The sequence below is a fragment of the Takifugu rubripes genome, chromosome 22 (genome assembly GCF_901000725.2).
Source record: "Takifugu rubripes chromosome 22, fTakRub1.2, whole genome shotgun sequence".
NCBI lineage: Eukaryota > Metazoa > Chordata > Actinopteri > Tetraodontiformes > Tetraodontidae > Takifugu > Takifugu rubripes.
Window position 1 is genome coordinate 1,151,279 of NC_042306.1, and position 22,614 is coordinate 1,173,892.

General features: G+C 51.4%; 1 protein-coding gene and 1 long non-coding RNA gene across 3 annotated transcripts; both read right to left on the reverse strand.

Annotated features, from left to right (window-relative positions):
* Positions 1-1,248: 1,248 nt before the first annotated feature.
* LOC115247943 (uncharacterized) lies at positions 1,249-8,174 on the reverse strand. The gene is made up of 3 exons (XR_003886996.1): positions 7,911-8,174; positions 7,187-7,335; positions 1,249-2,052 (listed from the first exon to the last, which is right to left on the reverse strand). It is a non-coding gene; the product is annotated as an uncharacterized lncRNA (long non-coding RNA).
* A 4,403-nt stretch (positions 8,175-12,577) lies between these two features.
* kctd1 (potassium channel tetramerization domain containing 1) lies at positions 12,578-22,614 on the reverse strand. 2 transcript variants are annotated; one of them, XM_029831024.1, is made up of 6 exons: positions 22,360-22,614; positions 18,889-19,269; positions 17,969-18,147; positions 17,186-17,330; positions 15,688-15,993; positions 12,578-13,745 (listed from the first exon to the last, which is right to left on the reverse strand). In XM_029831024.1, the coding sequence occupies exons 1-6, from the start codon at positions 22,366-22,368 to the stop codon at positions 13,584-13,586; spliced, it is 1,182 nt and encodes a 393-aa protein (XP_029686884.1). In that variant the 5' UTR covers positions 22,369-22,614; the 3' UTR covers positions 12,578-13,583. The 2 variants fall into 2 exon arrangements, with proteins under 2 accessions (XP_029686884.1, XP_029686885.1); XM_029831025.1 differs by lacking the exon at positions 18,889-19,269 and having other exon boundaries at positions 22,360-22,611.

Genomic DNA, 22,614 nt, shown 5'->3' on the forward strand with positions numbered 1-22,614 from the left:
GAGGTCCCTGGAGCCCAGCGGAGCTGGCGGAGGCAGGTGACCCACCCACAGATCGGCGCCCCCTAGGGCGGCTGACTGGAACGGCGGTCGCAGGTCGCCGCGGCTGCAGCTGGAGGCCCCCGAGGTTAAAGAGGAGAACGGCGATGCTGATGCAAACCAGACTTCCGGGGTTCCGTATTCACCAGGACTCCGGGTTTGGTTCCTCGGTCATCTCCTCCTGGTCTCAGTCCGGCTCGGGAGTTCTGGGAAAGCCGAGCAGCAGCGTTTGTCCTGACAAAGACCTCGATACGAACGGGGGCCTGAGCGAGAGTGCTTATTTTATTCTCTCCCACGCCGCTGCGGGCGATGGCTGTATTAATGCAATGGCAGGGATCTTTGAAGTTGTGACTTTATGAGACAAAAGCTAATTTCCTTTCCTTTGTTCATTATCGAGGGAGACTTCCAGCAGGGCGGAAAGCACGCTGTGCTAATTATTCCGTTCTTGAGTCGTCTTGAAAGTGTGAACTGGATTTTACTGGGCCTCTCACAGGTGAGCGGGAGGATCCGATGCACCAACATGGAGGGACACTGATGGCCGACAGGTCACCTCAAACACGGCGTCCACGCCACCGAGTCGCTTCCCTTCAGCTCCAAACAGAACTTCCCGATAGCAGCACGCTCACAGCCTCCCCGGACCCAAAAACCTGATTTTACCTGAACCCAATCTTGCAAACGAGTAGCAGAGTTTGTGGGGCCAAGTTTGACACGTGACATAATGGGATTTCCACCTTTCCCTCAGCCCGAGCTTGGCAGAGCATGAAGCCGAAGCCGCGCTTCCCGTTCCGTCTTTACGGCGTTCCGAGATGCCGCCCACAACACCTGAGCGCGGCCCAATCACGGAGGTGTTCCGTGGCATCCAGACGGGGTCGCACTGAGCAGGAGAGGAGCCTCCTCTTCCTCCTCCTCCTCCTCCTCCTCCTCCTCATTTGTTTGTGCTCATTTCATTCCGCGTGCAGCCTCCTGGCAGGCAGGTCAAGGTTTACCCTCGCACCACACACCATTTCCCTCACACGCCGCCGGGGGGGAGGAACACTCGGCGCCAGAGGCAAGGGCAAAGCCGCGCGGCTCACACAGCACCGCCGCCATCCCCACCTCCACGGTCGCTGATAGAGAGGCAGCTTCCACACAATCAGCGGCCGCCCTGTCTTTATTTCCCCCATTTCCCCTCCCCCGTCCCTCCTCTGCCCCCTGCCCTTTATCTGGCTGTATATTATTGATTTCTGTCAGTGGTAAGGTATATGTCTATTAACCGACAGATTTAATAGAGCGACAATAGAAAGCTACTCATTTGTTCCCCCTGTAGTGTAAGTGTTCATATTGAGAGTGTGATACTAACCCTGGCTAGGAGCTAGTGCTGGATTTTTAGCTGTAAATGGAAAACGCCTGTGGGCTTTTCATTTTCTGGGCCCAGACGTTCCCTTCATGGTGTCGGAGCCCTTGTGTTCACAGAGTTCATGTTTTGCTGCAGGGCTTCTCTCTTTTTTTTATTTTTTTTTATTTTGTTTTATCTCATAGCTTAGACTAGCAGGGCTTTAACTCCCAGAGGACTCCTGCGTAGCAACCGCACAGATCAACAAAGTAAGTTTGTTTATGTTGGCTGTGTCCGTATGTTGTCGACTTATACGTTTCTCAGTCTCCATTTCCTGCCTCTCCTTGCCCCAGGGGAAAAGAGCCCTCTAATTGGATCTTGTTCTAATTGAGCCTAATACTGGAGCTAACCGGAGTTGGGCCCTGTGGCTAACGAAGAGCTGAATCAAAACTAGGCACTAAAACTTTGACTGTGCCTGTGTGTGTGTGTGTGTGTGTGTGTGTGTGTGTGTGTGTGTGTGTGTGTGTCCCTGCTTTTTGCTCTATATTTTAACATGAATGCATCACACTGTTCTACAGAGTAACACATGCCTTGCTGCTGACTTGGGATTGATCAGCGGTGCGTCTCCGGGTTCCTCCGTCATTTCTAATCAGTTCTGATCCAACGGTGGTCAGTGGGTGGGCACCACATTCTTGTCAGTCAATCTGTGAACATCAAAAAGGAATGAATCATCTTCAGCTGTGTTCCTGTCATAAAGATACTCCACAGCTTTACCGTATTTTGCATGTTTGGGCCTGTTTAGTCGCTCCGGATTTGTATGCTAACCTCGCTACACGTCTCACTGGCAGCTGCTCACATTACTCACGCAGCCTTTGAAGCTTGTAGTGTTAGCGAAGCTAATCATCCAAGTTTCACTTTCACCTCTGTGATCAACGTGGTTGGTGGGTTTCACTGTGTCCTGGAGGATTAATTTTGACTTGTATAACGTGAAATTGGTCTGTATGTCAGGCTCGTCCTACATTTAGCTGTGCTAGCATGTCGGCTATTCTTTCGTAGACTTTTTTTTGCCTGGACTTTGTTGTCCGTCCACTTCTGGTAACTTCTTTTGGTCCATTTTCAAAGTTAAATTTTGAACTTCAGTAAATTATTGTTCTTCGGCACATGTTGGGGGAATGTTTGGGGTTCGTGGAAAGTTCTTTTTCCTTGAGTAGTTTTTGGTGGAAGTGGATTTTAAACAAATGCTGAAATTTCTTGCAGTGGAGAAGAGGCCATTGGCAGAGATGCTTGATCCTGGGTTCTTCCCACATCTCCCCCCCCCCCACCAGAGTCTGAAGACCTGCTCACAGCACATTTCCTGACTGAATCTGCTTATTATTCTTACTTTGCTTGGCTAAACATTGAAATAGACAGAAAGAAATGGAAAATGAAGGCCACCAAGTTTACTGCCGGGGGGGCTGGGGACCAGAATGACTTCTCCAGGTCCCTCGGGCTAAAATCATTTGTTTGTGTGTATTTATTTTATCTTTCTGCTGTATATCTCAGAAATGCCCAGGTGTACAGACACGCTGCACATCCTCACAGTTGAATGTACGGATATCTAGCTACCCCCCCCCCCCCCCCCCCCCCCCCCCCCCCCCCTAGGTTTGAGGCTACTTTCTATCTCCACGTCAAAACTCAAAGACAAAACGATCATTTTGCCACATCTTATTTAGAGTCAACGAGGTGGCCAGTGGGCAGCTGTTTCCATGAAACGACACATAAGTCAGAACTACAGTCGCAGTTTCAAAGTCAAGTTAAACTTTGCTGTTTACATTTAATAGATTTCATGCCAACCTTGGCACTTGCAGACAGCCCTAACACATGGCTCATCTAACCTCTCACTTCTTTAACTGGGAGTCTTCTTCTCTGGCTCGTTATGACTACGAATCAATTTTGCACCGTCTTTGCGTGGATCCTCCAGGTTATTTTAGGGAGTATTAACTGGCAAGAGTTGTTAGCTTCAGGTGTTGCTGCTATGAAGCCATTAGCCAGTTAGTTCTATGAATAAATGCAGCAATAGTACGGTATGAACTTAGTTCCACAGCTTTTTTTGTTTGTTTTTCCACCCAGCATCTTTTCTCTGCTCTTAAAAACATGATTTTAATAAATAAAGATGACTGAAGTAGCTGGGGTCCCACTTTGAGCCACACAAACTGGCTGCAAACTGGACTTTCTGAGGAGTCGCTGGGATGCAGGCGGTCGGGGGCGGGGCTTGGGACGGGGATTCGTGGGCGGGGCTTGAGGGGTGGAGTCAATCGATTGCACCCGGAGCGTCACAGATGGAGGCTCAGGTAGCTCCAAGTTGCAACTCGCCCCGGGCGGCTCTGCCGCGTCGAGAGGGTGACACGTTGTTCCAGAGCAAATTTGGTTTTCCAAACGTCCTGCCCCGGGATGCAGCCTGGAGCGGACTGGGAAGATCGGAAAATGTTGATACTGGGAAACTTTGCCGCGGCTCATGTTTGCAGAAGCCGCGGATCAGAATGTTCTCGTCGTTGCAGGCCAGAACAATTTTGAGGAAAAATCTTCTTTCTTGACGAGTGTTCGCGCACCTGTTGGGAGCTGAGCCCCCACACGTGTCCAGCGCTCCTTTAACCCCCCCCAGCTCTCGTCTTTGTCGACACTCTTCATTAGTCCTCCGTTGCTCAGGAGGGGCTGGAGTGAAACCGTGCGTGCCCCCTCCTCCCTTTCGTCCTTGAGCCCTGCAGGATTCTCGGGGGTTCCTCGTCGCCCCCCCCCCCCCCCCCCCCCCATGTCTCGGAGGTGAGAGGGCGGGTGATAATTGAACGCTCGCTGGTACTTAACAAATGCACCGAAAGACGGAATCGAAAAACCTGTTAATGAGATTTCCCTCCCCAGGCCCCGCTCGGGGATATTATTCTTATAATTTCTTAATCTAACGAATTACTCAAAGTTTATTTTCAGCTCTATTTCTTCTTCTCACCCTATAGGACTCATTTTATTGTCAGTTTCTGCTATTGACACAGCATCAAACCGGTCTTAGCGGAGCAAAACTGGGGGAGCGCCGGCCAACCTGGGCCAAACGACGGCGCAGACGCTCGTGTTTAGGTTTGTTTACCCCACAAGATGGCTCCTGGCTCGCCGAATGGACCATGAAAATGGCTGCTCTCCGGTGCCTCCGGCGCTCTTTATAGATTGAGGTTCTTCATGTGGCAGTTACAGGCTGCTGGGAAAGACACCCCAGGGGTCGCACTCTCATTAAGGGCAGCGGCTCCGGGCGCTTTCTGCATCGCTTCCTGTGGCCACTGACCTCCATTTCACCTGTGGGCTCGCAGCTCCTCTCCTCGGTCTCCCTGTCGCTCGCAGCGGCGCCCTGAGGGTCCTCACGCGGCCGGCGTGGCTCTTGACCGGCCCGGCCCGGCCCGGCCCGCCGACACCCCTCCCTCCCTGGAACGATCACAAGGGTCACGCCTGCCCCCGCCAAAATGGCAGCCATGTCCTTGGGCTTTTAGAGGAGGCATTTTCCGAGGCGAGGAGCTAGGATAGCGCTGAAAGTCTGACGGTGAAAACACCAACAAGCCATCCGTCATTTGACCGCGTCCCCGAACTCCTTCAGCCGTTTCTGCGGCCGCCTCCTCGCCGCTTCGTTCTGGCCTGGGCGCGCACGAGGAGCACCTAAAGGTGATCTCCACCAGGTAGTTAATCATTGATCAAAAAAATAAACATTACTCTGGACTTGCGGCGCCATTGTGCCTGAAGAGCGCGGAGAAATATCAATAAACACCCCCTGATCTTTTTTTTTTTTAATTAAAAGCCAAAGGCTCGATGCCCCCTCGCTCTTGTACTTTAATCGACTTTAAAGCGCTTCGGCTCTCCGGCTCCAATTTTGGGAAAACACGACCAACAAAGAGCCGAATGTTTGCCGAGATGCTAACGTGTTAGCACGCCAGCCAACGTCGGCTGAGGAGACGCTGAAGGGCGGCCCCCCGCACGTCTTACTGGGGGATTGAGATATCAGACCGGTTCCCATCAGCGAGACTTTCACCCGCGGGCGAAACAATTTTGTCCTCCATTAGTAAACAATTAGATTATATCCAAATGCACGTGCACAGTCTCCACAAACTGTAGGTCCTCTGCCTGCACTTGTGTGCGTGTGCTGACATTAGGATGCAAACAGGCACGTGCATAGGTATAAAAACACACACACACACACACACACATGCCCTGCAGGTATAAGGTTCCAGTTGGTGTATCTCTGTCTCTAAGCTCCAGTTTGATGCCCTAGTCTCATGGTATCCAACCCCCACTCTTCCTGCTCCCCCCAGGGCTCCTGAGTGTGTAAGATGGCTACTGAACCAAGAGGGCATTGTTTCTCTCCACTGGGGTTTCATAATTGAACGTTCACATTTATGCACTCCTGCACCAAAAGTAGAATCCGAGCACGTAACCAGATTAAACACATGAATTATCACGAGTGAAAAGTCCGACCTGAGATCGCACTCGCGATTACTGACGCGCGGCAGCAGCGGCGGCGGCGGCGCGTGACTCCAAAATGTCGGACGCTTCCGCGGCGGCTAATTACATTTGCGAGGACTGGCGTCTTTCTGCGGGAGGTGAAAACAGCAGTCAGCCCGCATCAGGTTGTGTGCTTCTTGGGCACACGTGTGAGCGGAGCGGGGAGGAGAAAAGACGGCGGGCAGCAGGGACAAACCCGTCAGCCACTCAGATCGCATCAGGTCTGTCGGGACACATTGGAGCACAGCGAGCCTGATGGGATGTGCCCCCCGGGGTTGCAAAGCAGGCCAGATGACATACAGACGCAGGGGCAGGCAAAGAAGGAAGGAAGAATGGAGGACGCCACATCCTGCCTTTAATGCGCAATATGCTCCATTAGCGGGCACGCAATTACGAGCGCTAACCCCCGACTAAATAATGTACTGTCATACAGTAAAGCAGCCGCTGCGGATGTGCACGTGGGCGCCTTTCAAGGCGGCGTCACCGCCAACACACGGCGTGGGGCGACGGCCCCGGCTGCAGCTACGTAAACACACGCTCAGGGATGTAGCCGCTAACGCGTAGCCGCGATCTCACACCAGATAACCTACATGTTAAACAACATGGCACATATGCTAATGTGAAGACATCGTGTTTATGAGGCGCGCACAATGCGTATGCCCGCGCGCGGGTAAATGCACAGACACGCTTGGGTACATATGTCTGCAGGGGCACAACAGGAAATAGACACTTTTCTTCATGCCTGTTCTTTAATTGGGGCATTTATTGTTTTGCCGTGGTGTTTACTTCATTAAACGAAGGCGGTCTTTTTGGGGGGGAATGTCTCAAGGTTTATATAAGCAAAACGATGCTTTCAGCCATTAAGTTGCAAATGAACGTATCCTTATGGCTGAGGGATATGCCCGTCCAAGCTGCGTTTATATTTCACACTAATCAACTTGACTTTAACGTGTTGGATTTCAGTTTGATTTTCTTTCATCACAAATATCGCTTCCCCCCCAAGGCTGTGCATGTGTGTCTGCATCCGCCAGCGTTGAGTGCGCATGTGGGTGTGTGTATAGCCTTGTGTTAGCTGTCCATGGCACCTTCATGTCTTCCACCTCTCCCTCTCTTTGTGTGTGTGAGGTGGGGGTGTCACAAGGACAAAATGAACTAATGTTGAATATTCCGTATTGGTTTTACTGTAATTCTTTTCTAATTCTTAGTTTATTCAATTTCATCTCCTTGAGGCTGGTAGGTATGGAAATGAGGCCTGTTCTTTTTTCTTCTTCTTTTTTTGCCTGTGTAAATTGCAGCTATCACCTCGAGCCGTTCGAACAAGATTACCCAGATGGCCTTGCGTGGTGCGCCTGAAGTTTTATTTTCCTCCTCTGCCTGCTTTTCCTTCTTGGCTCCAGGGAAGAGGCCAGGGAGCTGGGAAGCCTCCTGAAGGCTCTGGGCGAAGCCACGAGGCAGCAGCTGTGGCAAAGAGAGATCTGGGGGAGGAAGAAGAGGAGGGTGTATTAGCGAGGGCGGGGGGGTGGAGGGGACTGGTGTGTGTGTGTGTGTGCACATCTGCAGGGAGGAAGGCAGTAAAATCTGAGAACACCAGCAGTTAAGAATGCTACCCCCTACTGTACCTGGCCTGGCAGTCAAGGGGGGCAGGGTGACTCTGAGGGGGGGCTGAGGGGGGCTGGGAGGGGGGTGAAGCCTTTCCTAGATACAGGAACGTGTCTCCAGGTTTAATCATCTCAGATGGTGACACGAGACACACGGCAATGACCTTAACGTGACCTTCTCTGACCCCCTGTAAGAACAGGCTTCCATCTGTTCCCCACATCCTGCATCCTAGTTCAGTACCAGTGCACCACCACGTGCACCACCACGTGCACCACCACGTGCACCACCACGTGCACGTGCTGCCTCCTGATGGGACACAGGGCTTGGGTGGGGAGCACTACTCTTCACAGTTCATTATGGGACACCTCGAGAGCACTAAGTAGGGAGCAGGAGTCAGACTCCGCCCACCCTCGTTAGTGCACTATATAGGGAATAGGGGGTAATTTCATACCTGGCTGTGACTGCTGCGTTCCATCTGTGCCCGTTTGTCAGAAGTTTCAACTGGAACCTCCCCCCCGGGGTCAGTTTCCTAATCAGAAAGTTGGAGGTTCCTCAGAAGCCCTGAGTTGACTTTCAACGATGGCTGCACCCCCCCCCCCCCTGAAGAGCGAGGAGCTTCTGTCTGTTGGGGCTGTTGCCTGACTTGTTCTGAGGCACCAAATCAGCCGCCTGCGTCGTCTCGTTCCCTCTATGTGTGGAAATGCTGCTTCAGTACAGGCTAAGCTAACGCAAATCCCAATTTCCTGGTGTGGTGGTCATGTGACTGAGACAGGAAGTGACCTCACTAAACTTGTAGCCTCCCCTGTATACTAAAGTAAAAGTTCTGTCATGCTGTGTATTATATTGAAGCTGTTCTTTCCAGACACATTGATGGGGATGAATAGAAAACAAATAAAATAACTGTAACATGTGGGTAAATCCTGAAATCCCAAATTTCAGCTTCCGACTCACGTCGCGTTCATCGTCGTGCCAGGTTTGTCGTTGGGTTTCCACTCGCCCTGGACATAATCTGCTGCTGGTTTTCTGCCCGGAGGAGGAATATATTTTTAATACATTAAGGTGGCCCAGAGATAGAGAATTATGCATAGTTAGGATGTTCACCTGTTTATTATTCCAACACGCAACAGCCTCTATCCGCACTAATCTCCAAAAGAACACACCCAACTCCCAGATTGCTGATCTTGGCTTGCAGGCGAGGGTGAAAGGAGATTCTCTTCTGAGATACGTGGAGTGGAGGAGCGGAGACAGGAGCTGCATAAGGAGCCTAAAGAGTCCAGACGTCGACAGACGCCCACCTTAAACACACATCTAATTTACTCCTATTACAATATCGGACAATGCAGCAAATGCCCCCAGAATGCCCCCCTCCCTTCCCCCGGGGTGACTTCACTGACGGCCTGTCAGGTGCTGCAGCCAGCCAGTCAATGCTAAGCTATCCCTGTTTGTTTCCACTCCCTCCATTTGTTTGTTTTGTTAAAGTTTTGCTCTCCATCATAATGAATCACTTTTTTTTTTTTCATCTCGTTCTTATTTATTCTCATGGCTGGAGGTGGAGCGCAGTGGTTGATGAGGGGCTGAAATGAACTGAGCCTTAGCCTTAGCCCCGGGGCCGGTGCATATCTTAGCATAAGTGATGGCCGACCGGAGGGCTAGAGCCTCGCTGAGAGCGCCCCTAGGACAGCAACTCTGACAGATCGTGTATTTATAGGTCTGTTGAAAGACCTCTATTGTGTCCCACATAGCCCCAGAGCATGTCTGTCCTCTGTATTATAATAAAGCCGCCGGCCTTACCGCGATGATGGATGGGTGGCCCTCGAATGGCAAGCTCCAGAATCATTAGAGTACTCCCAACATTCAGGTCCACTGATGTAAAAGACCGCTACGAGGAGCGCCGCTGCCAGTGAGCAATGCGGCACGCTGAGGAGCTTTTAATCAAGGAAAGGTAACTGTTATTAATTATCTGCTCACGGTGAGGGAACGGGGCGAGGGAGCTCTTCTTAGGGAACGCCTTTGCATTGGGTTGGCTTTTAACTGAGGCTTAACACCTTCTGACAGTTAGCATTGCCGATAAATGCTAGCATTCCGCTGCACTAACTCGGCCCAGAGTGGCTGAAAGTTTAATTGAGCTCAGCCTATTTGTTAGGAGATTGTTGAAGAAACTATTTCCGGGGGCGGGGGGTGGTAAGCAGAAGTTGCTCAGAAATGTTCTATAGACCCTCTCCCCTGAAACAGCTTGACTTTTCTGTGCCTAAAGCCTCACGAGCAGAGTGGTGTTTGAGCTGTTTCCCAATCTCGTGTTCTTCTGTTACCTCTGGAGTAGAATATAAATGATTCCCTCTCCGTGTACAGTGTCTGCCAAGGGGCCTGCAGCCACCACGGTCCGGTCTAAAATTCCTCACTGCAAGAGCTCCATAACTCAAGGCCCCACTGATAAATAAGCAATGGAAAGCCTGGCGAGTTGTGGGGGCAGTACCTGGAATCCTCCACTTGGAGCGATGTCACGTACTGCATCATGATTATATCACCACAGAACCGGTCCAAATCTGGAGCAAACAAAGAAAATGCCTCAACCGTTGAGATATCTGACGTTTTTTATTCTGTAAAATGGGCTTTGATCAGCCTATCTGACCGATGATTTGTTCTGTATCTCGGCGTTGTTTTCATTTAGCATGCTAACGTGCTAAAATTCGACATTTACTCGCGCTCTGCGGCGCCCAAACTGATGTTTGCGGGGCTTTTCTCACTCACTAAAATGTGATATACATAAATCTTCAAGGAGAAAAAGTGCTGCCTTTTTAATGCTCCCAAAACTTCCTTTCTGGCTGAACTGACAAAGTCGTCAGCCTATCGCAGCTTACTGGGTTAAAGCGCGCCTCGGGCCTTTACAGAGGTGGCAAACCTGTGGAAAAATGAAGGCGCACACGTTACTATGATACCAAAATAACAACAACTTCTCCACTTCGCCCAGTCCTCCTCCCTTTGGGTGCCGAGCTTCCCTTTCGACCTCCTCAGCAACGGCGTCGGGGTGACACATTACTCCACCGGTGAATATCCATATATTGAGTTATTAGCCGTCTCCGGATTGTCCGTCCAACAATGCTCGGAGAGCCCGAAGAGCGCGGCGGCATTCATCACGCGGATGAACTAATTTTTCCACTCGAAATAATTGCTGGAAATATGGGGGCCATTATATTAGAATAAAGGTATTTATGAGCCTTCAATCTCATAGTCTCACTGCGAGATATCTTTGAAAATTTGAAATCAGCTCCAGAGGCTGAGAGCGAGGGAGAGAGCGAGAGAGAACAAGAGAAATGGCAAGGGAGGGATGTGGGAGTTGTGTTTTGCTTTTTCGCCACGGGTTACATTTATAATTATCTTGCTGGCATAGAATGGCCAGGAGGCTTTTTCAATAAAGGTAGGAGGCACATACAGAGCAGAGCGTTACCTACAGATCAACACAAGAGAACCGGAGAACGGGTGCAAAGTATGTCCACTAATAAGTGGATTCGTTAGGACACCCATTAGCCACCGCTTGCATGGCGCCGATGATTTGAAGAGGAGGCGAACGAGTCCGTCGGCCGACCTTCAGCGGTGGTGAGCCAGCGGGGCCCGAGGAGGGAGAGGGGAAGATGGCCACGCTCGTGTCCTCCGGGGCTTCCTTCTGCCTTTTGATGAGTGGAGATAATCAGCAGAGAGCGCCGCGATGAGCGACGCGATCACAGACGCGCCACAGAGCAGGATCTCCAGCCGCTTTCATTCTCCTCCAAACCCCCTTTTGTCCTCTAAGTCGCTCGCTCGATGCCATTCATCTCCGCACCAACAGGCTGTGTCCGGAGAGGAGGATATCTGCCATTCCTTTTCAAGTCGCTGCCAACGCAGGGGAGTGGGAGGAGAGGGCGTGATGGGGTCTCATTAAACTCACGCAGCCCCCACAGGTTGTCTCCAAAATCACCTCGTTTGCACAAAAACGGCTGCTGATTTGAAGCTCAACACGCCGCCGCCGCCGCCGCCGCTCTCGCCTAGCAACCTCGCTCACTGGAGTTCAGGAGAATAACTCCGTGAAGATGTGAGGCCGTTTCTGTTCTAAACATTAATGCCGCGAATGTTCGGCGAGGGTGAAGAGCTGAGAAGAGGAGGTCAAAGTGGAGCTGCTCCTCAGGGAGAGGAACCGAGAGGAGCAGGACCATCTGCCACGCCCGGGTTTACCTTCCTCATGTAGCTGTGGAGCGGCTCACAGGGGTGAGGGGCCGCTCAGGTCTGACATCATCAGAGGATGATTATTGTGATCTGATACCGTCGCATCCAGGATGCTAACAAGATGGTATCTTCCACGTCCTGATGTCTCCACTTTAGCAGAAATAAACGTTTTATTGATCTTTGTCCAGTGTCAGAGGCGCTAGACTATAGCTTAGCACAGCCTAGCTTAGCGCAACTTAGCTTACCTTAGCGAATCTTAGCGCAGCACAGTTTAGCTTAGCGCAATTTAGCTTAGCACAGGGGTAAAACTAGCTGTGGTTGAAATATGACGGCCCTGTTCTTTCTCACCTGTAGTTTTTTGAAGGGCTTATTTCTACTTCACAATAACAATTTGAACATGTGACCGGGAGCAGCTCGTGCGTGGTGCACCTCCGCACGGCGTCAGTCAAACAGAAATCGAGGGCAAGGAGGCCTGAAAGGGAGAAATATAGCATAAACCGCAGATAGCCGACGAAAAGTGGAGATTCTGCCAAAAGGGATGAAGACAAGACGACAAGGCTCTGTGTGGGCTTTCACTTTGGATTTTGGCCCTCCAGGGGTATGTGGAAGCACAACTGACAGGACTTGCGTGGAGAAGTCGGCTCTATTCAATATAACTAAGTAAAAAAATGCCCCCATGCAGCTGCTGATGCACCAGCATAAACCCTGCGAGGGCCAGCGCCGCCCTGGAGTTGGCGCTACCTCTGTGGTGGCAGGGAGGCGGAACACGAACCCGTCACCTCCTCGTTTGACAGTAAACACGCGGACAATGTCGGAAAAGGATAATATTCAGCGATTACGGCTTCAAAAAGCCCATCGGAGCTGTAAATGTGCTGTCAACCGCGGCCCCTCCGGCAGCTAACACAGTGAACCAACACCACGGCAACTTGAGTTGAAATTTATTTCACATTTTTCTGCTACATTCCTCTTTGACTCAAATCTGGGGAGCGTAGGTGGGTCCGTCCTCTCCGAAACACTCTCTATCCAACTTCATATCAGCGCGTGCTACAACTAAAAGTGATCCTGGATCGGGTGGTACCATAAGCTTTAATCTGTTCAGTCATGTCGGCGGCGACACATTTGCTTTAAAAAGATTAAATGTGAAAAATGAAAAACACAAACACTTATACAATGAAAGGAAGTTACAGGTCATGACTCGGAGGAATATTCTGATCTAATTTCATGATTCCCAGGGTGGAACGGGAAGGGGGGGGGGTGGTGGGGGGGTTAAGTTCCCCACTCAGCCAGAAATGTGTGACATAATAATTTACTAAACTGTGAAAATGGGCAAAAAAGTTTGATTTTGACCCCACTAATGTCAGTCGTACAACATGACACGATGGATCAAACCATAAAAACACGTCGTCTGGATCACAATGTTCAAGATCAGGTGGATCAGAAGCTGCTTTGTTGAATGTGTTTATGACAACTCAGACATTCAGAAGGTTAAGCGTGATCTTTTTACAGGGTGGGACTGGAATAACTTAATCAGATTAGCAGTGAGATGTCAAAATATAGGTATCAGCGTCAAAAGCCTTTTTAAAAATTCATACGGATGGAAAAGAACTCATATTTAACCTAATGTAGGCTCTAAGTTTTAAAACAAACTTTTGGGGGGGGGGGGGGGGGATCCAGCACATATAAATCTGTTTTCAAATTGGTTTGTGGGGGTTAGACAATCAGACACGTCCGTGTAATCTCAAACTGAATCGTCTTGTATCTTCTTGTGGCAAAAAAAAAAAAAAAAAGAAAAATCTGGTTGATGGTTTTTTGAGTTTAAGAAAACTAAAAACATCAACAAACAGACTCAGAGTCCAAAAGAGCTCTGCAGCATTCGACCTTTGGCTGCCACAGGAAAGTCTAGCGCCCCCTACTGCCCGGGAGGCCTCTAGTCCAGCTGCTCCTGCTTTATCCTGTTGGAGTTGGAGCCTCGTTGGCTCGGCCTCCTCAGCTCCCTCCTCAGGACGTACTCGCTGAACTGGGAGGAGTCCACGCCTCCGCCGCAGGAGCCGGCGATCTCGAAGCCGCGCTGCTGCAGGCGCTCCAGGACCTGCAAGAGAGGGCGGGTCAGAGTCACCCCGCTGACCAGCAGCTCCATCAGCGCCCTCGCTCGACCCGCTAAACCCGAACGTCTCTTTAAAAACTGGGGAAATCTGAATCCAAAGAGCCTCCTCCCAGCAATCTGCTGGCTCGCCTGCGTAAAGTGGAGCATTGGAAACAGATTTGGGGGCTGCTGTGATGGGAGTTTCCATTGTTTTCTGCTGTTTATGTGTGGTGGTGCCTGATCTGGAGGCCCTGCAGACATCTCCTGACGTGTCCAGGAGCTCTGTGGGATCACATTCCATCGAAGAGGCCCCCGGGGAGCGTGGCGGCTTTCTCACCGCCACTTGGCTCGGCGGCGTCTGCTCAGCGAAAACGCCCCTCGCCCCACCACCACCCGCCCCCCCCCTCGCTTCCAGCCCCGAGCCTCCACCAAAACTACAAAGGTCCCCCTACTTGCTGGCAGCTCTCTCTGCCCCCTCCTTCCTTCTCACAAACCCCCCCGTCCTGCCTCCATTAGACGCAGATACAGCATCCACCGCCGGCGTGCTTTAATAACCAAACAGGATTATGGGCCCTGCCCGGGGACAACCTGCCAGGGAGCATGCTCACTCTCTCTCTCTCTCTCGCTCGCTCGCTCTTTGCACAGCTCACACACTTCAGAGACGAGCTTGTTTGTGTGTTTTGTGGAAAAGGAGGTGCAGGGTTGACTTTCTCGGATGGAGACACAAATAATTGTGAAATCTTTTCAAACGTGTCCCCCCCCCCCACCGCCTCATGAGTTATTGATGCGTCTCTCAAGGCTCTGGCAGCACTAACTCAGGGGAACGTCACAGGCTGCTTCCAAAACACACATTTAAGTCCTACAGACACACTCCGTGCACATGTTGTCTCTTTACATGGAGTTAGCATGTATCTCCCCACGAGAGCTAGCGTCGCTACACGTGGAGCACGCAGGCTAACGAGAAAATCGCTCCTACACGATAAGATGTGAGGAGGGTGTCAGTCAGCACGTGCACGAACCCCAAACACCCAAGGAGAGGAAGACCAGTCTCATACTGGTGTTTTTGTGGGCGCTCATCTCATACTGGTGGTGAACCAGGCAGCTGTGTGTGATGTGTCACTCGGATCTAGTTTATAAGCCACAAATAAATGAATAAATTAACCCTAAACAAACTCAGCATGTTCAGTTAAGTCAGCAAAAAACCTGAACCCAATCTCCCATTTTCCCTCGGCTCCTGGAGGATGGAAATGATGGTTTTTATCTTCACTGACAATTTCAGAGGTTTGTTCAAAGACTAAAACTGGAATGTGAAATAAATCCCTCCGCAGGAGTGACAGATGTCTGGTGAGGAGAAATAACAACTTTTATATCATCGTCACGTAAAATCGTTAAATGTTTAACGAGATTTCTGGAAACAGATGATTAAAAGGGAGGAAGAGGAGGAGTTGATGAGTGCTTCCTCATCCTGCCACCAGAGGGCAATCCAGACCAACTGAGTCTGAGTTTTCATCTCTTCATTTGTTATTCCGTCATCGGTGACGTTTGGAGAGCGGAACTGTCGTTTAAACATCACGTGACCGAAGCAAATCAGGAAAAACCTCAACTGGGATGATTTTATACGCTGGATTTCACTCCTGTGAAGGAGGTGAGATTATTAGTTAATGTATTGACTCCTCCTAATCTGTTTCTATGGGATTCTCCTTTTCCTTTAGAGGACTTTTCCACCTCTGGAGTCCTGGTTGGAATCAGTATTCCGTTGAGATGCAGTAAAGGAGGCGATAAGCTTGAGTAATCAGGCCTTATTAAACTGACTCTTTGCTCTTTTGAACTCATCAAAGGAGCCATTTTCTGCCAGGCGGTTCTTTTGATTCCGCTAGATCTCAGAGCGAGATGAAGTCAGACTAGAAGTGCATTAGCTGAGAGGACACCGGCTCGGCGTTCCCGTTACCTGGACGGAGTTCAGATGGCAGTAGCCGTTGAGCGGGAAGCGGATGACGTGCGTGGAGTCGTGGTTCCAGCCGGCGTTGACCGAGTTGCACATGACGTCGCCGATCTCCGGGAACACGTCCTCGATCAGGGCCTTGTCGCCGCTGAGCGTGATCCTCTCGCCCAGTTCGGGGGCCACGCGCACCACCAGGCACTCGCAGGGGCGCAGCACCCGGCCCAGCTCCTGGTCCTGGCGCCAGCGCTCCAGCTCGGCCAGCATGGGCTGCAGCTGGAAGTAGCGCGCCTCCTCGTACAGCAGGCTGTAGTCCTGGAGGAGGCAAGGAACAGTTTAAATCTGGGGGGGGGGGGGCAGCACAGCGTCTAGGTCTGACTGTGGCGGCGGAAACGCAGCCTGGAGGCGCCCAAAGACGCCGACCACGCGGTTCCTCATTTCCTGTCGGCGCTTCATGATAATCCAGTGACATTCCTGACAAGAGATCAGATTCGCTGATATTCCGACTCCCAAAAAGTTCCTCCCCAAACTAGCGTGAGCTTTGTGAGTGAGCTCATGTGGAGAATGGCGTAATCGCAGCTGTCTGGCTGATTTTTATCTATTTACTAAAGCAGCAACAGCACATACGCCCGCTTCTGTTTCAGCCATAAAGCTCATGTATCCCCTCCGGCAGAACCAGGGAAAAACTTCTCCCTTTTCTGAGCCGATATGAAAGCAGCTGGTGACTTAAACGTGGCCAACAGTGCGTCGGGATACTGCAGATCAAAATAGCTATAAACGCAAAGGGCTAATCGCCTCGCGCTCCTATTGGGGGGTTGTTTTTTTCTTTCTAATTTGGAGCCGACCCAAGAGTGCAAAACAGGAAGAAGTTTGGAAAAGCGACGTTTCTACCCGAGTGAGCAGCGAGCCGAGCGGAGGAGGAGGAGGAGGAGATGCGGAGGGACGGGCAGCACAGGGCTGTGTGGGGTAGAGCGGTGGATCTGTTCCTTGCAGGACTGCAGGGCCTGAAAGGCATCACAACGCAGTTTTCTCAGGCTCCTCTCGCCATGTGAACGTGGCCCGGGCCTGAACCGGGATCTGTCTTGCGTCTTTGCTTATTTTAGCTGACATACTTTCCACTGATTGAGTCACTGTGGACAGTCCATCAGATAATACGCTTATTTGTTTTCTCCTGAGGCGAGTTAAGTAATTACAGACTAAATGACACATAAGAATTTTTTGAAGAATAGGTGGGGGGGGGGGGGGGGGGGGGGAATGCTAACGTGTCACATGCACGGAGCCTCAGCCTGCGTGGACGCTTGGCACGAGAACATAGAGGAGGCTCAGCCAATGTCGCCCGCTGTTTATTTATGGGCGAGCGCGATGGTTTTTCCTTTATTGTAATCTCAGGATCGGGAGGGAGGCTCTGGTTTTGCTCCAGGTCTCCAGCGTGGGAGCCCAGGCAGAGGTCTGGTGACCAAAGGCGCGGCACTCAGCGTGCACGCCGCCTTCGCCGCCGTCCACTCACTTTGAAGTCGTCCGGGATGAGGAGCTTGGACGTCCTGAGGAAGTTGAGGATGTAGCGGAACATGTGTCCATCCCTGTCAATGAAGTAGTGCTGCTTCAGGCTGTCCAGGACTATGGGCTCCGTACCATCAAAGAGACGGCCGATTCTGCCCACAGAGAGGGGAGGGGGAGAGATGGAAGGGGGGGGGGCAAATGGGGACAATACGTCAAGAACAGTTCACACAGCAGAATTCCTGCTCAACATTTAGAGACGACACAAGACCTCAGCGCTAAAGAAAGCTGGAAAACAGAGGTGGTATGAAAGGGTGAGGCCAGCTGGTTGCCGGTTGCCCGGGGCGACCAGCCAGCCGGCCTCAGGCCGCGGCCTGGGAGCGTGGCTGCGGCCTCTCGGTCTCCAGATGGCCCAGGCCCTTTGGTCCTCCGCTGCTGCTGTGACATCTGTCATAATAACCAAGTTGCTTTTGTCTGCACGCTGCACTTGTTTACGCCCCGAAACGACTGTGGGGAAGGATGGGGACGGGAAGGCGGCTGAATCCGGAGCGTTTCGGAGCACTCCGTACACCGGCTACTGTCCTGTCCACCAGACGCACGTATGGGACGCTTTAGTGATGTGATGGGATGTGACATTTGGCTGTTTAATGTCACAGGATGACATTAAACATTAAACAGGCTGACATTTTGATACTGATAAATCTGGCATGAAAGCTTTAAGAAATGTCTCCCCCGGTTTGGGGAAGCCACTTCACACACACACACACACACACACACACAGATCTGTGCTCACCGGGATTCTGGGAATTTGGTTAAGGTGGCCAGGCTGCTGGTGTACATGTGTCCGCCCACGTCGATGTGCACGGGGGCGTTGGACTTGGTGAGCTGTGCAGGAGTCGGGATGCCCTGGTTACTCAACGGAGACACCGGTGACCGTGTGATCATGGGTCTGGACATGCTGGAGCGATTATCCTGTAAAACACAGCGAAGCCGAGGTAAGTCAGACAGGACGAGGAGGCTCCTTCCTGATCCAGATGTGCCGATAACGCTTTGGAAAGCCAGCCTGGGGGGGTCTGTAATTAGGATTTAGATGATTTTCATTCCAAAGATTAAACAACAGTCTGGTTAACAAACAGCAGGAGTGAGGGGGGGGTTTCTTCTCTGCGTGCTGGAGCCGCCTGACCTTGACCTGAATGTTGCCACATCCACAAGCACCCATTCCTGTGGGCCATAATCTCCCAAAACCAAATTAATTTTCCGGCATCAATCTGAGAGTCTTGGAAACGAGCAGTAATGAGTCTTGATTGGAATTCTGTAATAGGATTTGGAGAAACCGTCTCCGGTTAACCTACAAACACCATTAACGGGCAGATCTCCTTGGAAATATTACTCAAAAGTTTCAGACACTTTGTGGAAATTGGAAACACTCGAGGACGCCCGTGCGTCGCGTCTGTCGGCGGGAGACCCCGCTCAGGTTCCACGCGAGTAAAACAAGACCGAAAAAAAAAAACCACGTTAAAAGATTTGAAACATTTATAATGGTGAAGCAGGACGCGGAAGAATAACGCGCCGCCGGTGCGCATTCGATGAACACGCAAAGCTTCCAGAGAAGCTCCGCGCGTGTGTCACGTAAACGCGCGCAGTCGGAGCCCGACCCGAAGCCCCGAACCCGCTTTGTTTCCCAAAACGAGCGGATGAAATGTTGGCGTTTACCTGCGCCGGCATCACTGAGTTGGGAGACGAATTCACCGGGTGGTCATTCTGCTTGAGAGACGCTGCGGGGACCGGCTCTCCCCGGACCGCGTACATGAGCGAGGACTCCCTGCACTCCGCCGCTCGCATCGGGAGCCGTTTGAGGGACGCGTGCACGGACTCGTCCGCGGAACTGATTGGACGCGGTCGTTTTCTCGCCTTCTGATGCGTTAAGTCCATGATGTCCGTCTCGTCCATGGCCGCGCTCACTTTAAAGGTGCTCGGATCGACGCGCTCGCCTTCGCTTCCTTCCTTCCGATGCCTCCGCAACACGCTGGTGCCAAATGTGGAGCTGGGCAGGAGCGCCGTGGCTGTCAGACGGAGCGGCTTCCTTCGGAATGGCTGGGAGAAGTCAAAGCCCCGACAACATTAGCATCGCGGCGCCCGCGGCTCTTCTGGGCTGTCGCTGCTGCCGCGGCAGGTATGAGTGTCGCATTTTTATATAATGAAATAAATCGCGCCTCGCACGGCTCGATGCCCCCACTGCACGGCAGCGGCGCGCATCTGGACACGCCGCAGCTGGCCTTTGCCCTTTCGGGGCAGCTTTTCTGCCCCCCCTTCCCCAGATAGAGGTTGCATTAAACGTCCAGACCCAAAGGGTCCTTAGCTTCTGGGATGGTGACCAGCCCACTCACACACCTGGACAAAGGTGTCCCTTTAAACGCCCCCCCCCCCCCACCCACAAACACACGTCACTCCTCCCATCAACTTTTTAAAAAAGCCTTTTGCTTTTTTTCCCTTTTAATTAGAATCTCGACTGAGTGATTTAAAGCCGTGCACAGGCCACATGCACAGATGTGCCTCCACTCTCAGCACCGCAGAGACGACTCCAGTGTTTGAACTTAAAGTCGGGTGCTCTCCTCAGCTGCACCTTTTTTTTTCATACAGAGAAAAAGCAGGGAATCCACAAATTTTAATAACATTCAGATTAAAATTAATTAGTTCAACCGCTGGCCTTAAAACATCCACCCTTCTGCTTCTCATTGGCAGCGCGGGTTTCACACCTAGCTACCCAATTAGCAATTAAGCTTGCCTTTGAGTGCAGGCCTCCAATGCGGTGTGTGATCCTGCTCTGATTTGCATGCCGCTTGTGCATGCGCTGATAAGCGCAGGCAGCAGCCATACATAGTTTTAAAATTCAACTCCAGAAATCCCTCGCAGAAGGCAAAAGGACCCGCGGGGCACGAGGGAGAGAAATCACATGGCTGCTCTTCAAAAGGGGACCTGTGTAAGGCAGCCGGCAAAGTGCGTGGGATCACACTCAGAATGCAGGTAATTTGTTCCCTGACTAATTTGTGGAGATGGTGGTGGTGGTGGTGGTGGTGGTGTGTGTGTGTGTGTGTGTGTGTGTGTGGGAGCCTGTAGAGAGCAAGTTCTGAAAACAGCTTGGTGGAATTGGATTTCCTCAAAGCCTTGTCATCGCAAAGGTGGATTGGGTGTAAAATCTGTGAGGCATTATGGAAAATTGCAGGGGAGACAGAGGAGAGGGTGAAAGAGCGGGTAGGTGGGAAGTGGAAGGGGGTTACAGGCACGCCGCCGCTATCACCCGCCGCTATCTGGAGGTACACAAGCACACCTGCAGCTCGCTGCTTCACACTGGGAGCTGATCTATCAAGCCCCAGGTGCTCGTCACCTGTTGCCCGTTGACGGAAGATCCTGAAGTTTCCAGCACGACTAGAACAGAAAAAAGCCTCAGACTCTGAGAGCGGGCCCGTTTGGCCCGCCTGTGTTGTGCCACAGTATGCAAAAACAAATCAGAAACAGGCACGCCGCACCGGAGCCCGCAGCCATTTGGCTGCTGCGCGTTACTCCACCGTTTTCCATCTGAAGCCTTTAAAGCCTGACGTGCAAAATCATCACTTCGCCGTCTTTGCAACTTCAAAAAAGCAAAGAAAACAATCCGGGAAGGAGGCACCTGCCGGCCGCGGCCGCAGTCGAGGGCCCCATCCAGGGTTTCGGGTTCGCGTCCCACAGTGCAGCTCTTTAGAGCTTCGACGTATCGGAGAAGATGCAATTAGCATTTCAGACCGGAGCATTAGCATTCAGTTGGGGGACCCGTATTTACATAATCTGGAAGGGCCGGCGCTACGCCGCTGCCCTCGGGCGTTTGCTTCAAACGTCCGCATGGAGACAAATCTACAGATTCTGGGTGAACTTTAGTCAAAGCCCGCAGGGCAGAAAACAGGTAGCGAGACTCCTGGAGCAGAACATCACGTCCGCTGACGTGTGCAGCTTTAAGGTTTCGGACTTTTGGTTTTAATCGATGTCACAAAACTCTGTTTTAGAAGAGCTGCGTATAAGTTGGTTGACACCGCCTAAAAGAGCTAAAAGACCCAAAGGAATCAACCTTCCCTCCTCTGTTGTGTGTCAAAATCCTCAAAACTGACAACCTGCAGTGACACAAAAGGCCACAAAAGTGATACAGGTTTCCCACCAGCGACTTCCTTTAGAGACGGTGGTGCCGGGTCACTGGAGACCACGATGGGGCCAGTAAATGTCACGATGGGGCCAGTAAATGTAACGGACCCGCTCTGAAAAGTTCGACTTGTGTGTCTTTTGTTCGGTGCAGTTTGTGTGTAAACGCCGGCGCGCAGCGGTTTTGTTAGTAGAGCGCCATCTAGTGATCGTCCCTGACAACTCCACCCCTTTCGGTTTATCCCCTCACTTTTGTGGAACTCGGTTAAATTCAGCAAACTTGAAGAAAACGTGAATTATTTGTTCACAGTGTCACCAAAAATAAATAAATCGAAGTTTGAGTTGTTAAGGTATTTTAGTCGATTCCCACTCGGACTTTGGAGTTGGTTAGGCACCGAGGGGGAAACATTTCCTCGATATCTTCCTTCATTTACATTGGAATTTATATGTGGAGAAAGCTAAATGTTGGGTTTGGTGGCGCTTCATCTCTCCTACATTCACGTTTGCGAGGATTCGCCGCCCCGAACAGAAACACAAATAACGCCCGCGGCCAAATGACTCCACAATGGCGTCTTTCATTAAAGGATCTGGGGCAGTCAGGAAATGGAGCGCTCGCACGACAAAATAACGCTCGGAACCACCTTTGGGGAGACGACGGAACGCAGGTCCGACTAAGTTGGGCGCAAGTTACAAAGCAACAGCGGCGCGGAGACGGTAACGCGTCCGCCACCGAAATGCGCCAGCAGCGAATTCACGCGGCGGAAAAAAACCCGATCAGAGCGACCGGATCGAATTCCAGTGCGATTTTTTGCTCAGATCAGAGGTGGCCAAGGTGTGTGTGATGCACGCGCACCCACCCGTGCCGCGACTATAGAACAATAGCAGGAAATGGTTAAATATTTCTTTAAAGAACTGCGCCGCTCGAATCGTTTGGCACATGCGTAAAAGCGGCTGCGCCTCGTCGTCCCGGTCCACCCAGCCACGGAAACAACAAACCAAATAAAAATCCCCGCTTACCTGAAACATAGAGCAGCATAAAGTATCTGTTGTGCACCTTTTCTCTCCGTTTTGGCCCCCTGTCTGCCTCGCTTCCTACACCAGCGAGAAATGCAATAGCTTGGCTAAGGTAGACAGAACAAAATACAGAGAATACTTGCTCCGGGGCTCCGAAACCCCTCAAGGCAAAGATCAGGATACAATTAGCTCATGTCTCTGCCCCAGTCTAAACCAGTCTGCAAAATAAAACTCCGAGCAGTGGAACAGATCACAGGA